This window comes from Pseudopipra pipra, chromosome 15, assembly GCF_036250125.1.
Source record: "Pseudopipra pipra isolate bDixPip1 chromosome 15, bDixPip1.hap1, whole genome shotgun sequence".
Taxonomy (NCBI): domain Eukaryota; kingdom Metazoa; phylum Chordata; class Aves; order Passeriformes; family Pipridae; genus Pseudopipra; species Pseudopipra pipra.
The window spans coordinates 1,689,281-1,713,330 of record NC_087563.1 but is presented as its reverse complement, the minus strand read 5'-3'; the positions used below and the strand labels follow the sequence as shown (position 1 = coordinate 1,713,330).

The 24,050-nt window shown below is 45.0% G+C and overlaps 1 protein-coding gene across 3 annotated transcripts in view; it reads right to left on the bottom strand.

Annotated features, from left to right (window-relative positions):
• Window positions 1-24,050, bottom strand: part of CTNNA1 (catenin alpha 1) — a 119,144-nt gene that overhangs the window by 25,536 nt on the left and 69,558 nt on the right. For all 3 annotated transcript variants that reach the window (XM_064671411.1, XM_064671412.1, XM_064671410.1), the window contains 2 exons: window positions 23,613-23,765; window positions 7,108-7,200 (listed from right to left, as the gene is read on the bottom strand). In XM_064671411.1, the coding sequence (XP_064527481.1) occupies window positions 7,108-7,200; window positions 23,613-23,765 (246 nt within the window). The remainder of the gene's footprint in view (window positions 1-7,107; window positions 7,201-23,612; window positions 23,766-24,050) is intronic.

The window sequence follows — 24,050 nt, the reverse complement described above, 5'->3', positions numbered from 1 at the left end:
TTTTAAGCTTAATTTAGGATGGCTTCCTGCCTCACCTTTATAGCACCTCATCTGAAAGACTGAGAGAGGCTCGAGGAGAGCTCTTACACATGGTGGTGTTCCTCCAAAGAACACCTGGCTGGCACAGCCAAAGGAAGGAACACCCTTTGGGAAAAGAAAACTCTCACCCATCTATTTGCACGGCATTCCCACCGTTGGATCTCACTCCAGGCTCAGGGCACACCAGGGCTGTGACCCGCACTCCTCTCCATCTCAGTTACTCATTTTTCCTCAGTCTTTTTGATAAGGATCTGCTGCTCTTTCCAGGAGACTGTTCTTTCTGCAGCTGATTTAGCTTTGCCTGTTTCCTGCAGGGTGGGTTTCAGGATGTTACTGTGCCTCAACAAGGAGGTGTTTTTCAGTTTCACAAGCTCTAAAGCAAACACCCAGCCCTTTCCCCTCACTACACACCTTTTCTTTACAACCAAAACATCTGCAGTTCCTAAATAACTCACTTGGGTTGTTTCATACAAAGACTTGATTTACCAGATTTCTTGTGGCATTTGGGTAATGAGTTGGGAAGTAGCTCTGTGGCCCTCAAATTTGGGATAATTTGCATTTGTATAAAAGAAAAAGCTATAAAACAGGCCCCTACCCATCAGCTCTCATCTCAGGGGATGAGGAAGAAGTGACACACACAAACCATGCCCCCATGGGGGTGTGAAACCAGTTTTACTCAGGAGTATGTGGAAGGGAGCCTTGAGTGCTCCCTTGGGTGCTTGATTTCACTGCTGCCTCACAGAGCACTCCTGTGATAAGGAGATAGAGGTATAGCACAATTCTGGGATCAGATCTTTCCAAATGGTCACCAAACAAATTCCTGACCTTACCACCAAAGCTGCCACACCAGCTGAGCCCAGCCAGGATTCTGCCCTTGCCCAGGTGGGTTTTAATGCCTGCATTTTTCTGTAATGAAGAAAGCATGGCTTGCTTACTGGCAGTTCTAAGAAGCTGCTCATAATTTAATTTTACATACACAAGATGCCAAAGTTACCTCCATGTCACCCTACTCATGTCTCCTGCCCTGCTCCAAATTGCATTTTGCTCCGAACGGAAAAAATGGTTTATAAGCAGGACATTTAAGTCGCTTCCAGTTACATGCAAGGCCAGGTTTGCATCCCCCTGTCTGTGTGTGCTACCCCTCCATGTACTTGAATACAGCAAAAAGCACTCTGCAGGCTCTGATGAGCTGAAATGCCTGGGAGCAAAACACACAGCAGATTGTTTTACACTTTCAGAAGCTCTAATGGCAGTGACCAGCCAGTGCACAGAGGCTGATGCACCAAAAGAAGAAGGAAAAGTTTCCTTTGATTTCCAATACTTTGTTCCATGTATAAAGGCACTTTGAGGCCTTTCCTTTCCTGCAAGTTATGCACGGAGTGACTGCAGGGATCTCTGCAGAGATACTTGTGTTGTGGCAGTGCTGGAACGACCCACAGATACAGACTGGGATAACACAGAATCCCAGAATGGTTTGGGTTGGAAGGGGCCTTAAAGATCATCTTGTTCCAATGGCAGGGACATCTTCCACTAGCCCAGGTTGCTCCAAGCAACATCTAACCTGGCCTTGGACACATCCAGGGATCCAGGGGCAGCCACAGCTTCTCTAGGCAACCTGTGCCAGGGCCTTCCCACCCTCACAGGGAGGAATTTATTTACTATCTGACCTAAACTTCCCCTCTGTCAGTTTGAACCTGTTCCCCCTTGCCCTGTCACTCCAGTTCCTGATGCAAAGTCCTTCTCCAGCTTCCTTGTAGGCCCCCTCAGACATGAGAAGGTGCTCTCAGGTCTCCACACAACCTTCTCTTCTCCAGGCTGAACAGCCCCAATTTTCTCAGCCTGCCCCTGTAGGGGAGGTGCTCCAGTCCCATGAGCAACATGACCTTCTCCAGCTCAGCATACTGGCAAAGCAGCATTTGCTATAAAGACTATTTGCATATAATGTATAGATAATTATCCTATCAACTTCTCCAGATATGGAAAAAAGCATTTTCATTTGTGGCTGAGGACTAATATTGTAGTGCCAGTCAACGTAGACGCTGAAAGAATTTTGGTGCCATTTGTTCTGGAATCTTGCTATATTTTGCATTTTACTGATTTCAAGTGCTAAAGCTTTGGGGGTTTCAGGGATTCAGTGCCTTTTCTGGAAGCTGTTCTGCCTCTGCACTCCCCAGATCCTGTGCCTGTGATGAAACATGGGGCCCTTACCCACGAACACACCTTCTTCTACACAACTGAATTCCTTTCTCCTGTTCATTGCTTCCTTTTATGCATCAGTAACTGCTGAAGTTTCTAATATGGTATCTTTTCTGGTCAGTCTTGGCCTGTGCTGGCATTTCTTCCCAGCAAGGATACAAATGTGTGATACAAATCTGCAACTCAAGTGTTAAGTTTTTAATAGAAGCATTTCTACTCAATGCCAATAAAATGTTTCAAGCACCTGTAATTAAACAGTCTGGAGACAGATCTGCTAGTTAGAACATTCAAAAAATCTGACAGTCTTTCAAAGAGATGAAAAAAGGGGACAATTGTTTGATGTTAAGTCTTTACTGCAAGAAAAATTAAGATTTCTTCTCCAACAGCCACGAGGGAACTGGCAGTGACTGAGGGCTCAGGGAGGACAAAATCTGCTGGTCACATTTGGGTTTGGTTGATTTGAGGGGGTGGATTGGAGGTTTGTTTTTTTTTTTGTTTCTCTACGATACTCTAACTTTTAAACAAAAGTTTTTGGAACTCTCCATGGGATTCTTAGGCTTTGGTGTTTTGCTGTGTGTCCGTAGGTGTGATCACATATGAGCCATCTGCCTCATCAGAAATCTATAAGCAGCAAATGGCTTTTCAAGCATTTCAAAACTGCAATAGAAGGATGTGGAACAGCAATTATTAAAACAAGATGTTAATATGAGAGAAGTCAATTTATTTTTGTTTAAAATGTAATTTAATCCAGGAATTATCTGGAGTCAGTTTAATGGGTGACACTCGAGTGTTACGTGCTGACCACGCTCCGGGATGGAGGGAGCACGGGAAGGGTGGGCAGAGGTTCTGCCTGGTGTCCTCCCAGTATTTCTAAGGAGGATGAGCTATTTGGGCTGTGGAGGAGAAAGGCAACCAGCTTTGCCTTCCAGATGGGATAGCAGGTCCTGTGTGTCCACACCAGGGAGGTACAGGTCTCCTCCTGCAGCACACTTCCCAGGAGATGGTTAGACTCCAGGGCAATGGGCTCCAGCTTTAGCTGGCAGAAGCAAACACCCAACCTGATGGGAATTCTACTCCATAATTCCTTTTTAGAACTCCCAGCCTGACTGCACTTTGGTTAGGAGTCTATAGATGAACTTCATGGAGGCTGTAAAAACTGAGAAAGTCAACGTATAGCTGGTAAAAGGAGCTCAAGTGACAACAGACTGTCACATCAAAAGGCTGGAGAATTCTCCTCCCTTTCAAGAGCTGTGCTGGGGCATTCTCACTATTGCTTTTAACACCTACAGCTTGCATGATCAGAAACACTCCCATGGTTTAAGCTCTCTTCTCAGGCATCTTTAATGCAAAATGCTGTTACAAAACAGCCTTTGCAGGCTCCAAAGCAAGTACTTCTTGGAAACAGAGCTCAGAAGCCAGAGCTAGGAGCGAGGATCCAGGTTTCTGAGTGGAGATAAACAAAATCTTTCCCTAATTCACCATTGGCAGACTCTGTGTTTAGCAAGAAGGCAAAGAAAACTCCCCCCCCCGCCAGGCAAATGCATGCACAGGCAGCTCTTCCAAGCATTCCACAGCAGTAATTTTCCATTTCCATTATAAAGTCATGTTAAGCTTTTTTTTTTTTTTTTTTCTTCTTTTTTAATTTCATCTTAACACCCTCCAGACTGGCTTGGTGGTTTCCCCACCACCCAGCAAGGCATGGAGCTGTGGACAAAGGTGCTTCCCTTCCATGCACAGACTTTCAGCAAGGCATGTTCTCAAAAGAAAGAATTCAGGCAGGTTTGTAAGTCAGGGCTTCATGAGGAAAACATCAGTGACGCCCTGAAGCTGCCTGATTTCTCCCCTGTAAACCCAGGCTAACACAAATCACCCAGCTGGCTGCTCCAGAGCAGGCACAGCTCTTCCCAACAGCTCCTCCTGCACCGTCAAAAGGGAGCTCTAAATATCCCATTAAGTCTTCAACTTCACATTAATTTCTGTGCTAATTGGCTGGGGACCCACAAACAGGAAGGAAGATGTTACTCCTGAGGAAGAGCTGATTTCCAGTAACAAAGCCACACTACACAAATTAACTATCTGCTTCTGTAGAGACTTTTGGATGAAACATTTTCAGCATCTTCTTCATCCTCAAAGAACTAGATATCAAACATGGGAATGTCTGAACCCAAAGGTGACACTGCAAGGGACTCACTGCTTGTCCATACCAACAAAACTTCCAGGTTTTCCCTGGCCAGTTTGAAGGGTTGCCTGTTTCTTACTCCTGCTGCCAGATCAATGGCTCTTGATGGCAAGGGAGTGAATAAAGGCTCTATTTGAGATACAGCTTTTATAATTAACTCTACAGATTGATTTCTGCAGAAATCATTCTTTAACCAGGAATTCCCTACTCACAGAATGGCCTCTACTCAGCTAAACTATTTAAGAGGTTACCAGGGACTCAAGTGCATTAAATTTCCGTTCCATCCTTTCAACCACAGCAATACCTTGAATTACACTTCATACATCTTATTTCTGTGTGATATTGATACAGTCACTTGAGTTTCTGAGACTATCATAATTACTGACTGACTTGACTCATTCTGAATCCAGCGTTTTCCCAGAAAAATACCTCCTAAGCCAAAAAAAAAAAGGGGGGGGGGGGAAATATAATCTTGGGTTTCATCCATAGCTTATGCTTAATTCACTCATTTGTTCAGCATGGCCACCCAAAAGGAATCAAGCAGCAGCTGCAAATCCCATCAGGAATAAACTGCAAAATAAATAGGTAATTATGTAAAAAAGGAAATAAAATCCCAGTTTGCTGTTCTGGATATCTAGAAGCTTTTAGAGATTCTACAGAATAGCCGAGGTTTGGGGACTGTTGAGTGAGGCAGCTGAGGAGGAGGACGATGAAGTGCTGCATCACTTACACTGGCACAAGACAAACTATTGTTAGGAGAAAACACAGATGCCATTTGTAAAACAGCTTAGACAAGTGCCCCTAATTATCTCTCAGGATTCACAACATGTTTAAATACTCTCAGAGCATTAAAGAATCAACCCGAGAGCATGTAATGTAATATAAAAGCACTCTTTCAACTGCTATGAACATCTATAGTGTCATTTACTAATCTCTTGGTGACGACCCTGAAATTAAGGCAAGACTGTGCAGTGGAGCATCTAAACTGTAGGCTTGGAAGTTCAGAGATGTGACCTTTGTAAAGCCAAAATCCATCAGTTAAAGCCCTTGTGCATTTATAGATACTCAGAGCTTCCAACGTGTGTTAAATATATTGTCCATAATCCCTGAAGTCAAAGGTTAACAGCTGCACTTCAGGAGATGTGGCTCCACTGGTGACTAGTGACTACAGTTGGGTCATTATTTCATGCTGACTATTATGGTGCTTATTTTATACAGGAGTAGAGTTATTAAAATAGGCAGTTGTTGGAAAAACAAAGATAGAAGAGTCTGAAATACACACAATTTCAGCAATGGGGAGGAGAAAACACCCCCACAGAATTGGACACTCACCAAAAACATATTCAAAGGAAAACCTAACTTTCTTCAGATGATTATTTTCAAAAACACCAGCATTTGTTTGGAACACCATGCGTTAGACACCCGTATTCTTGGAGACAACTGGGAAAAAAATTACATCAGCCTAGTTGGCTACTTCAGGAAAGAGCAAGCCCTTATATTACATAAAATGGATTTTCAAAATCTTTTTCTTCCACATGCTTTGTTCCAACTGTAAAACTTGACCTTTGGTTTTGAGCAGCCCCAGATGTGGGAGGCAGAGAAGGGCACAGCCAGCACAGCTGATGCACTGGCCCTGGGGCTGGATGCAGGACTGGGAACCACACAAGGCCACTGTGGGATGCCAAAAGGCCTCCTGGATAGCATTTAGTGCTTTATCTTCACCTGTTTAACAGCACTCTTACTTGGAAGTAATGCAAAGGGTAAAACAGTACTGCTTTTCACACTAGCTTCACCTGTTCCCTCAAAATTCCCCTCCTGCTGAGGTGGGTACAGGTCAAAATAATTTTCTTCCCTTCAAGTGGCTTTAAAAAAGACCTGTATATATGGGAAAACCATACATATTCCAAGTAATCCTGAGACAATACACCTTATTTTCATAAAATGCCATTTCACCAGTTTTTCTGAGCACATATTTTCCATTAGTTCCTCTTTACCAACAACAGCTTATTTGGATGTTTTAGATCTGAATTTCCTGTTTCTTTAAAAAATGTAAATTACAAGAATCAACAGCTCACTGTAGTCTTCAGGGGTTCATCCAAGTATCTAGCTGTTGACATTTAAAACATCAGGCTGTCAAAAGGGAAGAGGATAGTCTAGTACTTATATAAACTTAATTTCCTTGTTTCCACTAAAAAGTTATTAATTAGAAGGTAGTCTCAGCCAGGTTCAAACTCTTCAGACAAATCCAGCTTCCTCTCATCCTACCCATCGAGAGTTTTTTGGTATATTTATATTCTACTCAAGCAAAAGAATAATATTCTATAATTCATCTTACAGCAGCACAGGAGCAGTAACACCTTGATGAGGCACCATACTGCAATATGAATGTGCACAGCAAACCACTGTAGGTTCCCTGCTTTACTGTGCTGCAGGTTACTGCAATCCCCTGGCCAAATGGAATTAGAGCTATGACATAAAAATGACCCATTCACATCATTGATTCCTTAGTCACGGATTTTAAAGTTTCTAAATACTGATGCCTTCACTGCATTTCACTCTCTATGTATGTTAAGGAAAAAGTCCATTTCTGCAGCAAGTCCACAGACAGCCACTAAGGGACCAGAGCAAGTCCCAAGTAGGACCAGTTGCCCAACATATTAGGGCTTGTCTTATGTTCTTATGCTCTCCCTTACCTGGGGACACAGGGCCTCCAGCTGGCTGGCTGACATGCGAACCAACTTCACTCCTTCTTCGTTGTTCGAGATGGAACAGGCCAAGTTGGCAACCTGTGAAAGAGGTGGGAGGAAACAAAACACACCTGTTGGAAATGGGGTTTATTTCCTTCTGTAGGAAACCTTTTGCCTACTTCCAGTAGTGACCAGTAACCCATCAGGAAACATGAAGCGTCCACACTCATTCAGTTCTAACCAATTTTGAAACCATTAATGACACCCGTTCCTTCTCGAGCCATCAAATCCTAACACATCAGATCATAGAATCATGGAATGACAGAGTGGTTTGGGTTGGAAGGGACCTTAAAAATCATCCAGTCCCACCCCCTGCCATGGGCAGGGACACCTTCCACTAGCCCAGGTTGCTCCAAGCCCCGTCCAACCTGGCCTTGGACACTTCCAGGGATCCAGGGGCAGCCACAGCTTCTCTGGGCAACCTGTGCCAGGGCCTCCCCACCCTCACAGGGAACAATTTCTTCCCAAAATCCCATTTAACCCTGCCCTCTGGCAGTTTGAAGCCATTCCCCCTTGTCCTATTACTCCAGGCCCTTGGAAATAGTCTCTCTCCACCTTTCCTGTCGGCTCCTTCAGGCACTGGAAGGTCCCAATTAGATCACCTCAAACCCTTCTCTTCAGGCTGAACAATCCCAACTCTCCCAGCCTTTCCTCCCAGCAGAGCTGCTCCATCCCTCTGACCATCTTGGTGCCTCCTCTGGACTCTCTCCAGCAGCTCCATGTCCTCCCTGTGCTGTTCCCCAGGGCTGGAGCAGCTCTGCAGGGGGGTCTCACCTGAGGGGCAGAATCCCCCCTGCCCTGCTGCCCACGCTGTGGGATCAGCCCAGGGCATGGGGGGTTCTGGGCTGGGTCATGTCCAGCCTCTCCCCCCAGCCCGTCAGACAGGACAGACATCACTGCCACCAATGATCCAGGTAAGGTCTCTCCAGCAAAATGTACAAGAGCAGCATTGGCAGCACTTGAAGTCAGGGTTTAAAAGCTCATTCCCACTTGGGTGAGACAACAGCAACCACACAATGAAAAATTCCAGCTCCCATGATCTGATGGTTAAATATCCTCATGTCCATAAGTGTAGGGATGCTCCCTTTTCCTCAAACACTTCTGTATCCTACTGGATGTCGACACAAAAGAGCTCGGAGGCTCACGGAGCGATTCACCTGTGCAGGGGTGGTGCAAAGCTCAACCTGGTTTGTTGGAGTTGCACGGAGCACCTCCACGACAGGATACAGGGATGTGATCCAGGTAAAGCCCGAGGTGCCAGGGAGGTTCCTCCAGCCCTCCGTTTATGCTGCAGTTCATCAGATAAAACCCATACAGGGGACCTTGAAGATGCATCCACAATCCTCCAAAATCTGAGCAGCATCTTGTGATGATAAAACTTTATTCCTTGACCTGCTGCACAGCAGCACCTCTAACTAGGTCAGCCTGAAACAGAGACCTCTGTAAACAAACACCTGCCTTTTAAGAGCAGAAAGGGGACAGCACAGAACTTCTTGGTAATTGAAGATATTCCTCATATCGGAGCTACTCTCTGGGGAAGGAAGTCTGAAATAAGTTACATTTCTCAGTTGACAGGTGAATGACAAGCATGTTATTCTGAGCCATTTGAACACAGAAAGCTGTAAAAATAGCACCAAGTGAACTGAGATGAACACCGAGTGCTGCCCTTCCAGAGGCAGAGCAACCTGCAAAGCCCTCGGCAAATGTGCTGTAAAAGCACCAACAGGAGCCAGCAGATGCTCAGTAACACCACTGAACCACATTTCTCCAGATATTTTTCTCTATAAGCTGGGGAATTTCCATTCTGTCTTTAATTAAACTATCCTTTTCATTCACATACAAGTGATTTTGAAGTAGTATCTGCAGCTCTACCACAAGCTTTCCCCCCTCCCCAAGCCTTTCCCTTACGACAGATGTTCCCACACAGAATAAATTACTTTCCCACAAGCCATCAACCACATACCATTACACTTGAATAGCATTTTTCATCGATCCCATTATCAATTTGGGGAGCAAAAAGCAAGCTTCCATTGCAAAGCACACAGCCTTTTCCTCCCTCCAGCTCCAAATCAAGTTTCAGTGGACAAAAAGCAAAGGGGTCAAGAGGACAGGTGTGTTTCTAGCACAGAACAACCAGGCAAGCAGATGCAACAGCTTATATTTGGAGGAAAACAAACTGAACTTGAGAGGAAGGCTGTGCAGCCTCAGCACCACGGAGAAAACTGTCAGCTTTCAGCAATATTAGTGCCCTACTCCTGAAGTTTCTCTTCCACTGGTCTTTGTATTCAAGTCCTCCATGTGAAGAGGTGAGCTGCAGGAGGTTTTCAGGGCAGCACCCAGTGGGGGCCAGGGCTCTCTTGTCCCTCCTCTCTGCCATGTCCAGCCCCCAGCCCAGCCCCTGTGCACGGCACCCCCACCAAACAGCTGGCCCCAGAACACCCTCTCACACAGGGACTGCATTTGGAACATCAAGTTTTTGTCCTGCAGACTTTCCATGTCTTAAATCCCGAGTTCACAGAGAGCAGGAGCACATCATGCTTTTGTTTAGAGGCTCAAAGGAATCAAAAGACAATCACATACCATGATTTAAGAGTCAAATAAAGATTTTGCTGTTGGTTTAAGCACAAGTCATATTTTTGAGAAACACCAGTTTGCCAATATTTTTTATGGTCCATATTTCCCCATCACTCCTGCCTCCACAGCAGCAGTTACAACCTCTAGGAGCAAGAAGAACACAAAGCTCTATTGAGTAGGGGCTGAATAAAAGCGACATTGAAGCACCACAAAATCAGCCTCTCCGATATCTGGAGATGTTGTGCTGTCTCTCAAGCCAAGTGTGATGAATCAAGCACACAGAAACCCTGCTCTGTCTGAACACAGAGAGGCAAAGAAGTTTATAATGGAGTGTCCCCACCACGGTATAATGAAATTTTGCTTTTTTGCACAGTCATTTTTGAACAGTCATTTTTCTTCTGAATACCCAACTGATGGCAATTCTTCTTTAGAAATCGCCCGACTGGGACTGCCAACCCTCATGAAAGAAGCGTGTGTGCTTCCCTGACTGAGGGTCTTTGGCAGTTTAAGACAATCCAACTGTTGGCTGCCACATCCCATCCTACTGCTGCATTTCTAAAGCTCAACACTTCATTTCAGCACGCTCATCCAAAAGAGAGCTATTCGCTCTGGCAGGTTGGTTTCTCTGCCAGATTAGCACACAAACTTCCCAGCAAACTATTTGCTGAACATCAGAGCGAAGCAGAGACGTGGCAGAATCTGAGATGACTTCAGAGTGCTGCAGACAGGGCTGTAAATTCACAGCAACGCAACATTTACTGCGCCCAGGGGAAGGCTCTGTCGAACTATTGGAAAACACTCACAAGCCTCTTAAAATTTGAAATTTAAGGAGAGCTATGTCAATTAATTGATCAAGTTGTGAATGACATTACAATGAGGTATTCTAAACTGTCAGTAATTATCAGGTGTTCTATAGCATGAGTTCTAAAATTGCATGTACCAGTTGAGATGAATGGCTGCATGACTAAGAAATTTAATTTTGAAAGTACCTGAAAGAATTCATCTTCAATAACTTCTGGGTGATATCTGACAAACACCTTCAAACTCCCTGTCTGTACAGAGGATAAGGTACTGCTGGCCAGTTATTTGATACATACCCATAACACACTGCATTTTGCAGCTGAGATGAAGATCAGCTCTTTTAAAGCTCGCAGAGCACTTGGAAATCATACGTTTCCAAAACTTCTAAATAAAATACTGCACCTCAAGTGAACAAAAATTTCCTTTAAATGAAATGTAAATTAAATAGTTTCTCCATGTCTCCAACAAAGCAGCTGAGTGACATAGTAAGTGGTCAGACTTGATTTAGAAAGAAGAACACTTGTGCTTGAGAGCAAAATAGCAATTGAATTCCCGCTGCATTTGTTCATTCTTACCATTCAATATCATCAAGTCCCTTTACATAAGCACTACTGGCACAGGCATCAAAGGAGACAAAACCATCGCAAATAATGTAATCAGCATAACGAGCAATCTCTTGAAAAAAGTTAAAAATACTCTGGGAATGAAGACAGAGCGGAGAACACAAACCGGCGCGGCTCAGAGACACCTCTCACAGCGACGACAGACCAATTGAGAGGCAGCTTTCTGCTGCAGCATCAAGGCTCTCTCAGTTCAGAGTCCACAGTCATGGTCCAGAGATGGCTTCAGGGACCCCAAAAGGCAGGACAGACCCCAAGCAGCTGCTGGTATTTAGATAAATGAGCTTAAATTTCCCCCCAGTGACAAATGCATCAGCGAGCAGCGCGCAGCCCCAGCCGTTCCCAGCACGGAGCTAATGGTGCCAAGTGAAACAGCTGGACAGACTCATCTGGAAGGGGCTTCCATGCACTGATCAGGTTTGGAAACTCCAGTCTCACTGGTATTAATGGTGACATCAGCACACGGCAAGATGACTTGATGTGAGCAGCTCCAGTGCCGGCACAGTCTGCAGCAGAGCACTCCAGAGCAGTGCACAGGGGGCTGCCCAAACTGGGGGCACCTTGGGGGATCCAGGAGAGTCACCAGGAGCCCACAGCTCATGGGACAGCAGCTGACAGGACCCGGGCAGGGCCAGGAGCTACAGCAGCCAAGTATCTCCACACACAGAATGATAGAATCAGCTGGGTTGGAAAGGACCTCCAAGTCCAACCCTTGATCCACCACCACCGTGGTTACCAGACCATGGCACTGAGTGCCACATCTACCATTAGGGAGCACTAGTGGCCAGGAGCACCATCAACAGTGCTGGGGAAGGGGGTAACTCCTGGGGTTTCCCTGGGCTCAGTTATGAGACCAGTCCTGCTTAATATCTTTGCCCATGACCTGGATGAGGGGATCACGTGCACCCTCAGTTTGCAGATGACACTAACTTGAATGGGAGTGTTGATCTGCTGGAGGGCAGGAAGGCTCTGCAGAGGGATCTGGACAGGCTGGATCCATGGGCTGAGGCCAGTGGTGTGAGGTTCAACAAGGCCAAGTGCCAGGCCCTACATATGGGTCACAACAAGCCCCTGCAGCTCCAGGCTGGGACAGAGTGGCTGGAAAGTGCCCAGTGGGAAAGGCCCTGGGGGTGCTGGTGCCAGGGGCTGGACATGAGCCCAGGGGAGCCCAGGGGGGCAAGAGGCCAGTGGCCCCTGGGCTGTGCCAGCCATGGTGTGGCAGCAGGACCAGGGCAGTGACTGTCCCTGTGCTGGCCCTGCTGAGGCCCCTCCAGGGCTGTGTCCAGTTCTGGGCCCTCATGGAAGAGAGACATTGAGGGGCTGGAGCGTGTGCAGGGAAGGGAACGGAGCTGGGAAGGGGCTGAGGGAGCTGGGGGGGCTCAGCCTGGAGAAAAGGAGGCTCAGGGGGGACCTTCTGGCTCTGCAACCCCCTGACAGGAGGGGGGAGCCGGGGGGGGGTCGGGCTCTGCTCCCAGGGAACAAGGGACAGGAGGAGAGGGAACGGCCTCAGGCTGTGCCAGGGGAGGGTCAGGTTGGTTATTAGGGAAAATTTTGTCCCTGAAAGAGCTGCCCAGCCCCGGCACAGACTGCCCAGGGAAGTGCTGGAGTAACCATCCCTGGAGGGATTCAACATAGGTGTGGATGTGGCACTTGGTAGCACGGTGCAATGGTGGCCTTGGCAGTGCTGGGGAATGGTGGGACTCAAGGATCTCAGAGGGCTTTTCCAACCTAAATGATTCCACAGCTCTGGGCTTTTAGAGGAGGCATTGCTTAACTGGTTTCTTCTGAGAGGCAGATGCTGTCTCAGGGCAAAGGGTCAATTGGGAGTATGTTATTATTAAGAAGGTGTAACTCCAACATTCAAAGAAATATTGTCACCATCCAGAGAGTGATTCCATCTCAAATTCTAGTTAGCTTTGACTCTTCAGAATTTCCTAATTTTTAAATCAGGAATAATCTTGACACTCCTACAGCAAACAGTTCTTTCTACCACTAGTAACAATTTGTCAGCCTGTCTGTGGTGGCAGCTGGGGCAGAGAACCACCTTTCCTGTACCTTTTCCACCTGAAATACATTTTTTGGTTGGTTTTTTATTTTTAACTTCAAATTTGTTCAGATCATGGCTATGGAGTCAAGTCTTCAAGCAATTATGAAGCTGCCTCAACTACACAAGTTTGGGGTCACTGCTAAGCTCCTTAAATTACACGCTATAACATATCCCAGCAATATCACTCCAGCTTTGTACTTGTTCTTCCTTCTCTTTGCACTGACTCTCTGGCTTAGGCAGAGAGGTTACTTTACCTGGAACTCTTTATTGAAGGACTGGCAAATTGCTTTTTCAACAGAGACAAAAAATGGAAGAGAAAAAAGGAACTGTAATCCCTAACACTTTAAATCTTCCTTTTCGAGGATTTCAAAGGCTGGCAATGAAAAATGCATTAAAGCCTTTGGCTCGTGCACCTGGACTGAATTCATGGAAACACCACCCAGGTTTTCCTCCTTGTTTACAGGTCAAGTTTTTAGGACAGCTTCTTCAGGAAGTTGAGAAGGCAAAGCCTCCTAAATGGGTGCTGGTGCAACCCAGAGAGGGCTCTGTAATGTGTTTATTGTTGCATAATTTAAGGTTGTCAGAGCTGCCCCTGCCACCCAGCATTGTTATAACTCAGGATTATACATCTTTACACAGCAGCCAAACATGCACTAATTGAATTCTAAGAGTCTGAGCACTCTCATTTGAACCTGCAGTTGGAAAAAGAGCATTGCAGAAGGAAGTTTTACAACTGTCTTAGATTGAAAAACTTCTCAGTTCAACATGAAGCAGCATCCTCTGGTAACTGATGCTCACAAGCCCTTACACAGAAATAACAAACCCCACCCATGTGTACACAGATACTTTGGAAATTTCAACACCCCAGAAACCAAGCTTTTCAAAGGTGTTCCTGGCATTTTCATTTCTGACTGAACTCCAAAATTTCAGCTGCTTATTATATTTTATTTGCTTTACCTTTTATGATTTCTGTGGGAATGCAAATTCCAACTTATAAGCAGCTTAAAAAGCACCCATTTTAAAAGCAAAAAAAGAGTGGATGGACAGGCAGCCATTCCACATTTTCCTCTGGAGGACCTGCTAAAGAAAAGTATATGATCTTCTCACAGAATTCAAATACAGCACATCTGATTTCTTCCTCCTTGATATTAAAAAAAAAGTCCCAATTCCCTTCCTGCTGGTCAAAGCCCAGGAAATTAATTTATCTGCAGAAACAACTGTTCTGACAAAACTAATGGCAACTGAGGACTCTCAGAAGAGATGTGTCGATTATGTAATCTCCATCCCTCTCCAAAAAGGCTTTCATTATTCACTAAGTCCATACATTTATTTATTCACCTGAACACTACGTTCAATATTCAAGACAAATGCGAGCGTTTTAACATCCAGCCCTAGCAGGCAGGGCACAGGGAGAAGTGCTGCAGCTCTAGATGTGTTATAGCTCTAACCCTACAAACCCCTCGTTTTACAGAGGCATAACTAGGTAGGAATTACACAAAACAGAGCCACTTCTTTAATGCAGGAGGACTTTGGATCAGATCCACAGGGACTGTGCAGCGAGTCACCAGAGCCACGCTGTCAACTGCCTTGTGATTTTATGTGACTTAAGTAGTTGCATGTGGCTGCAGCTCCACAGAAGGTACCTTGCAAGAGCTTGTTGTGAACAACAGAATCCCAATGTATTAACTGAAAATAGTCCAAGTCTTTAAATAAAACAAAGCATACACAGAAAAACTCCAGACGTAAAGAACCGGGGGGAATGAAGGACTACAATGAGAGAACTATTTCCAGAGCTCTACAATCTCACAAAGAACATGAGAATAGTTTGAATTTCCAGTCTGGTTATAAACACAAGGAGGGGAGGTTTCACCTGGATGGAACAAAACTGGCAAGTAAAGGGTTGGCATTTTTGATTCAAATGTTTGGGGCAATGAGAAATAGAGGTTACAGAGGTTTTTATTTCAACAGGTTGGCAAGTGATGGCAAGAAAAAAGGGATCAGAGACAAAATCATGGAATCACAGACTGGTTCGGGTTGGAAGGGACCTCAAAACCATCTACTTCCAGCTCCCAGCCATGGGCAGGGACACCTTCCACTAGACCAGGTTGCTCCAAGCCCCGTCCAACCTGCCCTTGGACACTTCCAGGGATCCAGGGGCAGCCACAGCTTCTCTGGACAACCTGGGCCAGGGCCTCCCCACCCTCACAGAGAATTTCTTCCCCATATCCCATCTATCCTTGCCCTCTGGCAGTGGGAAGCCATTCCCCCTTGCCCTGTCACTACATGCTCTAGTAAATAGTATAATAGTATAAAAATATATATATTGTGTACCTTCTGCTCCCTATTATAGTGAGGCAATTGCTTAATATTTTCATGGGTAACCACCTTTCATTTGGGATCAAATCCTAAAACTTCCCCATTTCAAACTGATCTGTGTGTCTAAAAATCTAGTTGAGGAACACAGCTTTGCACTTGGCTTTCACTCTGTCCAGAGCTGTCTCCAAACACCATTCCAGCTACCTGGTGCCATTCCAGGTACAGCTATCCTGCTGCAGCTCTGCTCCACACTAGTGAGCTCCTTCCATGCCCAGAGGAAATGTCTTCCCCAACAGCGTGACCACATGTTGCCAAGGTTTCCGAGGGAAGGGCCATTTTTCACACAGTTGGGCAAATCCAGACTTTGTGTATCATGACAAACCAAACTGGGCTCCATTTCCTGCACAGCAAGTGCAGCAGGCAGAGCACTTCTCTCCTGCCAACAGGGAAGTTTTTCAGTCAAAGAGGGGGAAGAGGTGTTTGAAGGGAATTAATACATCTATAGCATAAAACATACCCCCAGTAGGAAAGTGCTGGTAGTACAGCAATACCTCTATTCCCAGACTGGTGGATTATCCTCTCTAAAGACCTGAGAGAAAGCAGAGCTGGTAAAGAACACCAGTGTGCTATGTGGGCACCGTGCCCCTCGTCGATGCAGCTGTGGCAGCAGATGTAACTATTGGCACAGGAACTATTCCTTCCTCAGACAAACAAGCTAAAAGTGTTAAAATGTTGTTATAAGCACAAAACACATTAGTTACACAAGTCAATCTGAGCCATCACGACAGCAATGACACCACTGGTGTGTGATGGAGAGCTGAGCTTCAGCTGAAACTTTCAAACTCTCAAATCCTCAGCTGAGATGCTTCTTAGCAACACAAATGCCTTTCTTTAAAATAAAAGTGTTTCTAGTAGTGATATTTGGACAGTAACCAAATAATTACCCTTTTCCAGAAATGTCTTTATGTTTACCTAGTGGAAATGAAGACAGGCTGGGAGAGGTGGGGGTGTTCAGCCTGGAGACCTGAGACCCCCTTCCAGTGCCTAAAGGGGCTCCAGGAGAGCTGGAGAGGGACTGGGGACAAGGGCCTGGAGGGACAGGACAAGGGGGAATGGCTTCACTCTGCCACAGGGCAGGGATAGATGGGATATTGGGAAGAAATTGTTCCCTGTGAGGGTGGGGAGCCCCTGGCCCAGGTTGCCCAGAGAAGCTGTGGCTGCCCCTGGATCCCTGGAAGTGTCCAAGGCCAGGTTGGATGGGGCCTGGAGCAACCTGGGCTAGTGGGAGGTGTCCCTGCCCATGGCAGGGGGTGGGATGAGATGGGCTTTGAGGACCCTTCCAACCCAAACCAGTCTGTGATTCTGTGAAATTGTAATTCTTTCTTATCTCATTTTGCTCATCACTCAGAACATGCTGCCTTCTGATCTGACAAAGGTTTCCAACTTGGTGCCTATTATTAGCTGTTTAAACCAGTTTTTGGTGATTCAGACAACTGTTCATGGCAAGTGTAACTGTAATTGTAAGTACACTATGCTCTTGAAGAAGACGACAAAACAGTATTAGTAATGAGCAGATTTCAGGCAACTCCTTGATGACACTACATGACTAATAATCTAATATTGCTAATGACTAAGATGATGAAAATCCAGACATGCATCAAGGCTTTTAGCTAAATATCAAGAATTAAGACATTTATGCCACATCTATAAAAGCTGTACTCAAAAAGCTACTTAAAAATGCTGTTGGAATTAACATGCAAACATCTGGAAGATGAAATGGGGCTCTATCATTTCTTACCCACCTCTGAAGACAATACGTCAACACCACCACACTTAACTGTGCTCAGACTTACCAACCTCTTTTACAGATTCCCCTTCCCCAAAAGCTTCTGTCTCCAAAGGAAAAAGGAACTGAGTAAATACAGGGCTGTTTCTAGTGGGATAAAAGCACATTAACACAATCTCCCAAACCCTAAACTCGTTCACCTCCAAATTCTACACCCTTCACGTCTCCCCCCCGGCCCAAGTGTGTACACACCAAGCCCTTCCTTCTCAACAATCCTGCCCATGATGACTGGCCCTGTGGGGAAGGATGGCAGAAATGTCTCTCCTCCACGAAGCAGCAGCAAACTGAGATGATTTTCCAACAGAGAAATGTCTCCGAACAGCCAAGTCGCTGCCCAGACACGTGAGGATTCAATCCCTTCATCTGTGCCATCAGTGTCCCTGGCACATTACTGACTGCCTTGCTTCCCTGTGTGCACTTACAATGAAATGTGGACAGAAAGATTACCCTGAAGTCTCTTTTTCCTCTTCCAACATGATTTTTAAACTCTACCAGCATTCTACAGACCCTTTCATACATTATTTGGTGTAGCATTAGAAGATTGGCCTCAAAAATAACCTTACGAGAACAGAAGTTATCCTATTAAAAGGTCACTTGCCTTTACTTATGTATGATGTATTAAATTTGTATATCCAGTTTTGTTGAAAAATGTAGGAACATTTTTCTGCTGAGGCTTTCCTGCTTTCCTGATTATGAATGTAAGGAAAGCATGTTCTACGAGTAAAATTTAATTTATTTATGAATTAGTTGACTAATAAAATGAACTTAAAAGGAAAGCACATCGGTTGTTGAAGAGTGTCAGACTTTAGAGGGCACATTAGAGTTACACTGGTCATTTACTGAAGACATTAGTTTTAAATTGCTGCCAAGGTTATCTATAGACAAATTACAGAAAACGTGCTTGTGCTTTGCAAGAGACATTTTGCTCATTTTGGTCTCCATTTTAAATGGGGAATGAGTCTGGACTAACTCTTGTCTCTCTTCTTCCAGAGCACAGGGTAACAACATTTTCCTTGTAATAGACAATTACCTTAAAAATAAAAGCAATAAAAGACAAACCTGAGTTGGCAGATTTTTTTTTCCTCTGTAAATTAAGGTACTGAGCAGGAAAAACAGGTGCTGGAAAATGCTGGGTTTTGAGAGATTAACAGAATTCAGAAAAACATTTCAAGCCAGTATGTGATTTGGGTGATGACTCAAGATACCCCATGTCTGCCTGGCAGCACTGACCCACACGTGTGCTGGCAGGGGGGAAGAGATTGAGAGAATAAGCAAAGCCAGTCCACTCCCAACTCCAAAGATGCTGCTTTGAAGAACTCTGCAGGAACTTTGGAGATCAGGTGGCTGATAGACACAAAGGATAATCTTGTCAGACCAGATTAACTTCTGGATCTGCTGGACCCATGCTTTGTTTGTAAGAAATGGTAACTTGCCATGCCCAGGTAAGTTATCCCTCCTGAACACAGCACAGCCAAGCCTCAGCTTTTCAAAACCCTCACCTTGCCTCCAGTCCAAAAGCCAGTTTTTATTTTAAACCCAAGCTACGTTTCACCTAATTCACATTTTTTAAAAGCCTTTCACAAGTAAAAAACCTGCAGTTGTTAAGACTCTCTGAAGAATATAGGGGCTGCAAGTCTGAGCGAATCAGGATAATTGCAAGAAAAATGCAGCAAGTGTGCAAGGCCCCGGGCTCTGGGAGAGGGGTATTTTTAGACTGAGGGCTGGAGAATGACTCCAGGACATCGAGCTATTCAGTGAGGGCAACAGGAGGGGGAAATGTCACTGCAAGAGGCTACAGAAAGCTTATGGAGCTGCAAGTGCCCAAATGTGATTCTTTCCAAGCAAATAAATTTGCCGTCTGCATCTGTTCATGGGTTTTCACCGAAAATGAGAAAATCATCTCTCCATATGCAAGATGCAACCCAGTGCATTAAAAAAAGGCACAGAGCAGTCTTTTCAGATAAATTAAAGCAATTAGAAAAAAAAAATCAATGCTTATGAAACACCACTGAGAGCTTTTGCCTCCCTGGTCTTACCAACATTTCTCTGAGAAAGAGACTTATAAATAAAATCTAAGTTAAGAAAAAACATTTGACAAATAAGTAGTGGGTTCCAGAGTAAGAAGAGATTATTTATTCTTTTTAAGGAATTACTAACTCCAAAAATATTCTCCAAAATACTCTTCAGCAAGTAGCTACTGGAGGATTTTACCTTGGACCCTGTTCTTATTTACCTTTTAACTCCCTGATTTTGTAAGGCCTGTAAAGCTTTTCCATTAAAACTAAAAAGTGACAAATTGACAAGCTAATTTTTATTTTTCTCAAGCATTCAATAGTGTAGCAAAGGTTTCTTCTTAACATCTCTGGCTCTTTCCCTTCTCAGAGAGCAGCCAGGAGTGCCCCTGCAGTGACCACACAAAGGCAGCTGGGCACAAACACTCTTCAAAGGCTGGGAGGGACAAAAAGCCAGCGTGGTGCTAAGTGACATCATTAAACACCAGCACCGAGTCGCAGGGCAGCCCAGTTTCTTCTGGGGAGGATCTGAGGATGCCAGTGCCAAGCTGTCTTTCCTCAAGAGCAAAGTTAGAGGTTGGAGAGCCAAGGCTACCTCACCCAGCATTGGAAAAACCATTGGAATGTAGTAACTACTTCACAACCTGCAAATTAGGAAGACTTCCATAGTTCACAAGTGAATTTAACTTTTTCTTAAGCTGGTTCCCAAAATACTGTCTTTTCTGTTATTCTTGTGTGTTGCATTCAAATTGGCTTCTCAATTCCTGAATTAAACTCCTTCAGCCAAACCCAGGCAGAGTGCTCACTAGTTAAAGGTCTGTTAGCACAGAGCAACTTTGAAAGCTACCTTTGAAACTTAGTATTCAACTGAGACAAGTCTCATTCTACTATTTTACCATTACTCAGCTTTCAAAAGGCAGGAGAAAAGGGTTAGTATTTTACTACATGGGAAACAAATGAGATGGGAGCCCTTTGGGACATGGCTTTGGTATGGGCTCTCCAGAAGACACAGACCCAGCAGGCAAATCACATTTTTGTGGTTATTGCACCTTTTGGTCAAATTTGGCTGCCTGGACGTTAGGAACCACAAAGCAGTGTTCTGCTGCCAAGAAGGGAATGTTTCAAAATGAAATTATCCAAATCATGTGCTTGCATTTCCTTACAGGTAGTTGGAGGGCCCACAAACACCTCTGCACTGCAGGAGCAAGAACTCTCTGTGCTAACCCAGGGGAAAACCAGCACTGCCACTCCTCCTGCCTGGCCAACTCCTGTAACAATTTAGTATTTAAAAAAAAATAATTAAACATCTACTCTCTCAGTATATATCTCTCAGTGGCTGGTTCACCAGGAAAGCATCACTGACTCCTCCAGGGCACAGCACAAACGGGTACCGAACCCAGCGTGTAAAACCAGTCCAGAGGGGGATGTGCTGGGTTCCCTCGTGCACAGCAGGTCTCTCACACGCCTTTCTTCCCCTCACTCAGCACTACAGGGAAGGACATGTTCTCCTCTGCATCTGCAACACTGTCAATCACAGCATGATACACAACACAGCTCCATTCCGTGCCGCAGCTGTTTTGTCACATTTGATGTCTTGAGTCACTCAGCAGCACTTCTGAGGGTAGTTATGATAAGCTCCCCAGCACACTTATCTTCCACTGAAAGCAGGTGGAAGCAATCACTTCTCATCTCACCCAGTGAAACATCTTCTGTTTTGCTCTTACACAATCTTTTATTGTTTCTCTGGATACCTGCAGCCAAGTTCCCTGCCCAGGAGCAGAATGACAAGGGAACTTGCAAACATCCTTCTCCATTCTGACAGAGACACACCAAAACATTGTAAGTGCTACCCACTCTGACCCATCTTCCTCCACAGTAAATCTGACACCGTGTATGACTCCCAGGGGCTCTCCAGCCCCTCGGGACAAGGGCTCTGCAGGAGTACTACTCCCCTTCTGTCAAAGCTAAGCTTATATATTAATCCATCTCCATTCAGGGAAGAGGTTTATAAGCCATCTGGATGATGCTTCTCTATAGCTACAGTTACATTTCAGACAGCAAAAGCAGTAAGCAAGCCTTCAAAAGCAGCACATCATTCTAACAGAACCTTTTGATGTCAGTGAGATATATTGTTGAATGTGTCCTTTTTGGAAGACAAGAGTGTCTGGCTGTGCAGAGGCTCAGCAAAACTCCTTTGCAGCTTAGCATTTGCACACCAGGTAAAGCCAGTGCAAAGTGCTCTGAGGTCCCAGCAAGGACAGTGCTGTGGCTGGGACACAGCTGCAGAGGGGGCAGGAGTGTGGGCTCACCTGGCAAAGCAGGGGGAGAGAAGCTCATGGACAGAGCAGCACAATCCCTCCTCTGTAATCATGCCCAGAAACTTGGTGCATGGACACCAGGCATCCACTGAGGAGGTGGCACAGCTCTGGCAGAACAGGCACTGCTATTGTTACACCAGGCAACTTCTGTAAACAAGCCCTAAAAATAATTTTCTAGATAAATTAGGCTTGCAACACGAAGAAGGGAGGCTTAAATGAAACCCACTTCAAAGTGTTCCCAGGGCTGTATCCTGCTGCCAAGGCAGGGCACAGCAGCACTGCCTTCCATATGCTGCTTTGCAGTACAACGTGAGTTCCTTAAAACTGAGATTAGAGTAACTTTGAAACTCCAGGAGGATGGCACTGACACTGAAATGTGCCAGGCCAAAAATGAAGAATGGATGCCCCCAAAGAACTAAAGATTTTCATTGCTTAGACAGCAGCTCTGAAGAGCTGGACAAGCTTGATGCACCCCTGACTATGGGGCAGTTACTCACTGCACTCGGAGCCCCAAGAAAGTATATTGTGCAAGAGTCAGGAACTATTTTTACTGACGTCTGATAAGTCTTTTTCTTGAGCAATTTAAATCTGTCAAGCTGTGAGAGTATTCCCTATGAGCCCAGGAGACACATGGACTACATTATCAAACACAGAGATACGAAGAGAGCAAAAGCACATGAACCAGCCTGGGACTGTTCTCAGGGAGCTGCTAAGGTTAAACACAACCAGCCAATGCCTCAAAGCCCTGAAGAGCACAGGAGGGGTTTTTGAAGCTTATTCCTAGTGGCATGTTTCTTCAACAATACCTATAGCTGTTTGTTCCTTGCATCAACTGGCACAGAACTCTCACGCAAACACAGCGGCAAGAGGCCGAGGGTCCCAAAACATATCCATGAACACAGGGCATGAACTGCTGCTGCTCTTTATGGACACACCACCCTTGGAAATCTGCTTCCTTTGGCAGCAGTCTAATGACCTTTAATGCAACTCCCTGACAGGAGGGGGGGGCCGGGGGGGGTCGGGCTCTGCTCCCAGGGAACAAGGAACAGGAGGAGAGGGAACGGCCTCCAGCTGTGCCAGGGGAGGCTCAGGTTGGACAGCAGGAGGAATTTCTCCCTGGAAAGGGTGTTCAGGCACTGGCAGGGGCTGCCCAGGGAGGTGTTGGAGTCCTCATCCCTGGAGGTGTCCAAGGAGGGGCTGGATGTGGCACTGAGTGCTCTGGGCTGGGGACAAGGTGGGGATGGGGCACAGGGGGGACTCGATCTTGGAGGGCTTTTCCAAGACAAATAATTCTGTGATTCTGGTTAAGACAGTTTGGCCCCATTTAACCTGGTCTTCCCACCAATTAGAGCTTTGGTCTGCAGTACCACCAACTGGACAGCCTTCGGGTTTTCATCAGAAAGAGGTGGCAGGGATCAGTTTTATTGTCATTCCAAGTTTTTTGTTTGTCTGTTGTTTGCTCTTTACAAACACACAAGTTGGTTTCATTTCCATTTCATTTTCCTTTGTGTGACCAAGGCTTTCCCTGCACTAAAGGTCTTCCAAGAAAAGGTCTTTTTATCTTCAGTTGGATTTTACTGAAAAGAAAAAACCTCCAGGCTTCAATCCAGCAGGACAGTCTTGCCATGGTCTCCCTTACTCCAATTCACCACCTCCAAGTAACAAATCAATTTATCATATACTCAAATTGTATAATATCTACAACTACAGGGGTTATTTGATAGCTTTTTGATAAGCTTACATTTAAAATTATTTAAATATTAAATTAAACTGCCTTTAAATTCATTTAAATAAAATTTTAAAAACAAATTTATTACAGAAATTTCTGCATGTTTCAGCTGAATCAAAAAACGTGTTTTGCCTCATCTTGCCTTAATTTAACTGGCAATAATTTTATTTTAATTTGTACCATCTTACCTCAATCAATTTGTTGGCATGTTCACGGAAAACCTGGGCATATTCTTTAACTTCTTTTTCATTGCCATTCTTGGCAGCTTCAATCAATACTAAAAGTGGAACATTTGTTTCCAGAAAAGAGTCTGATACGTGGTCCATAACAGCTTTGCGGAGCTAAAATAAAAATAAAAGAATGAGTTATTCCTCAGCAGTTCCACTGCTGCTTCCTTCGACTGTATTAATACGTAAAGCTTAAACTACTTTTGTCATTGATCCTTTTTCCTTTGTGTGACCAAGGCTTTCCCTCCAGTAAGTCTTGTCTATACACTTTTTGCTTCAATTTAAAGTAAATCTCCTTAAAAAAATGGATTAGTTATAGAAGTGCAAGTCACCAGTTTGGCCACAAATATTGATTTAGCAGCTCATATTGGTTTTGTCTGAGTAAATTTGCTGCTTTCC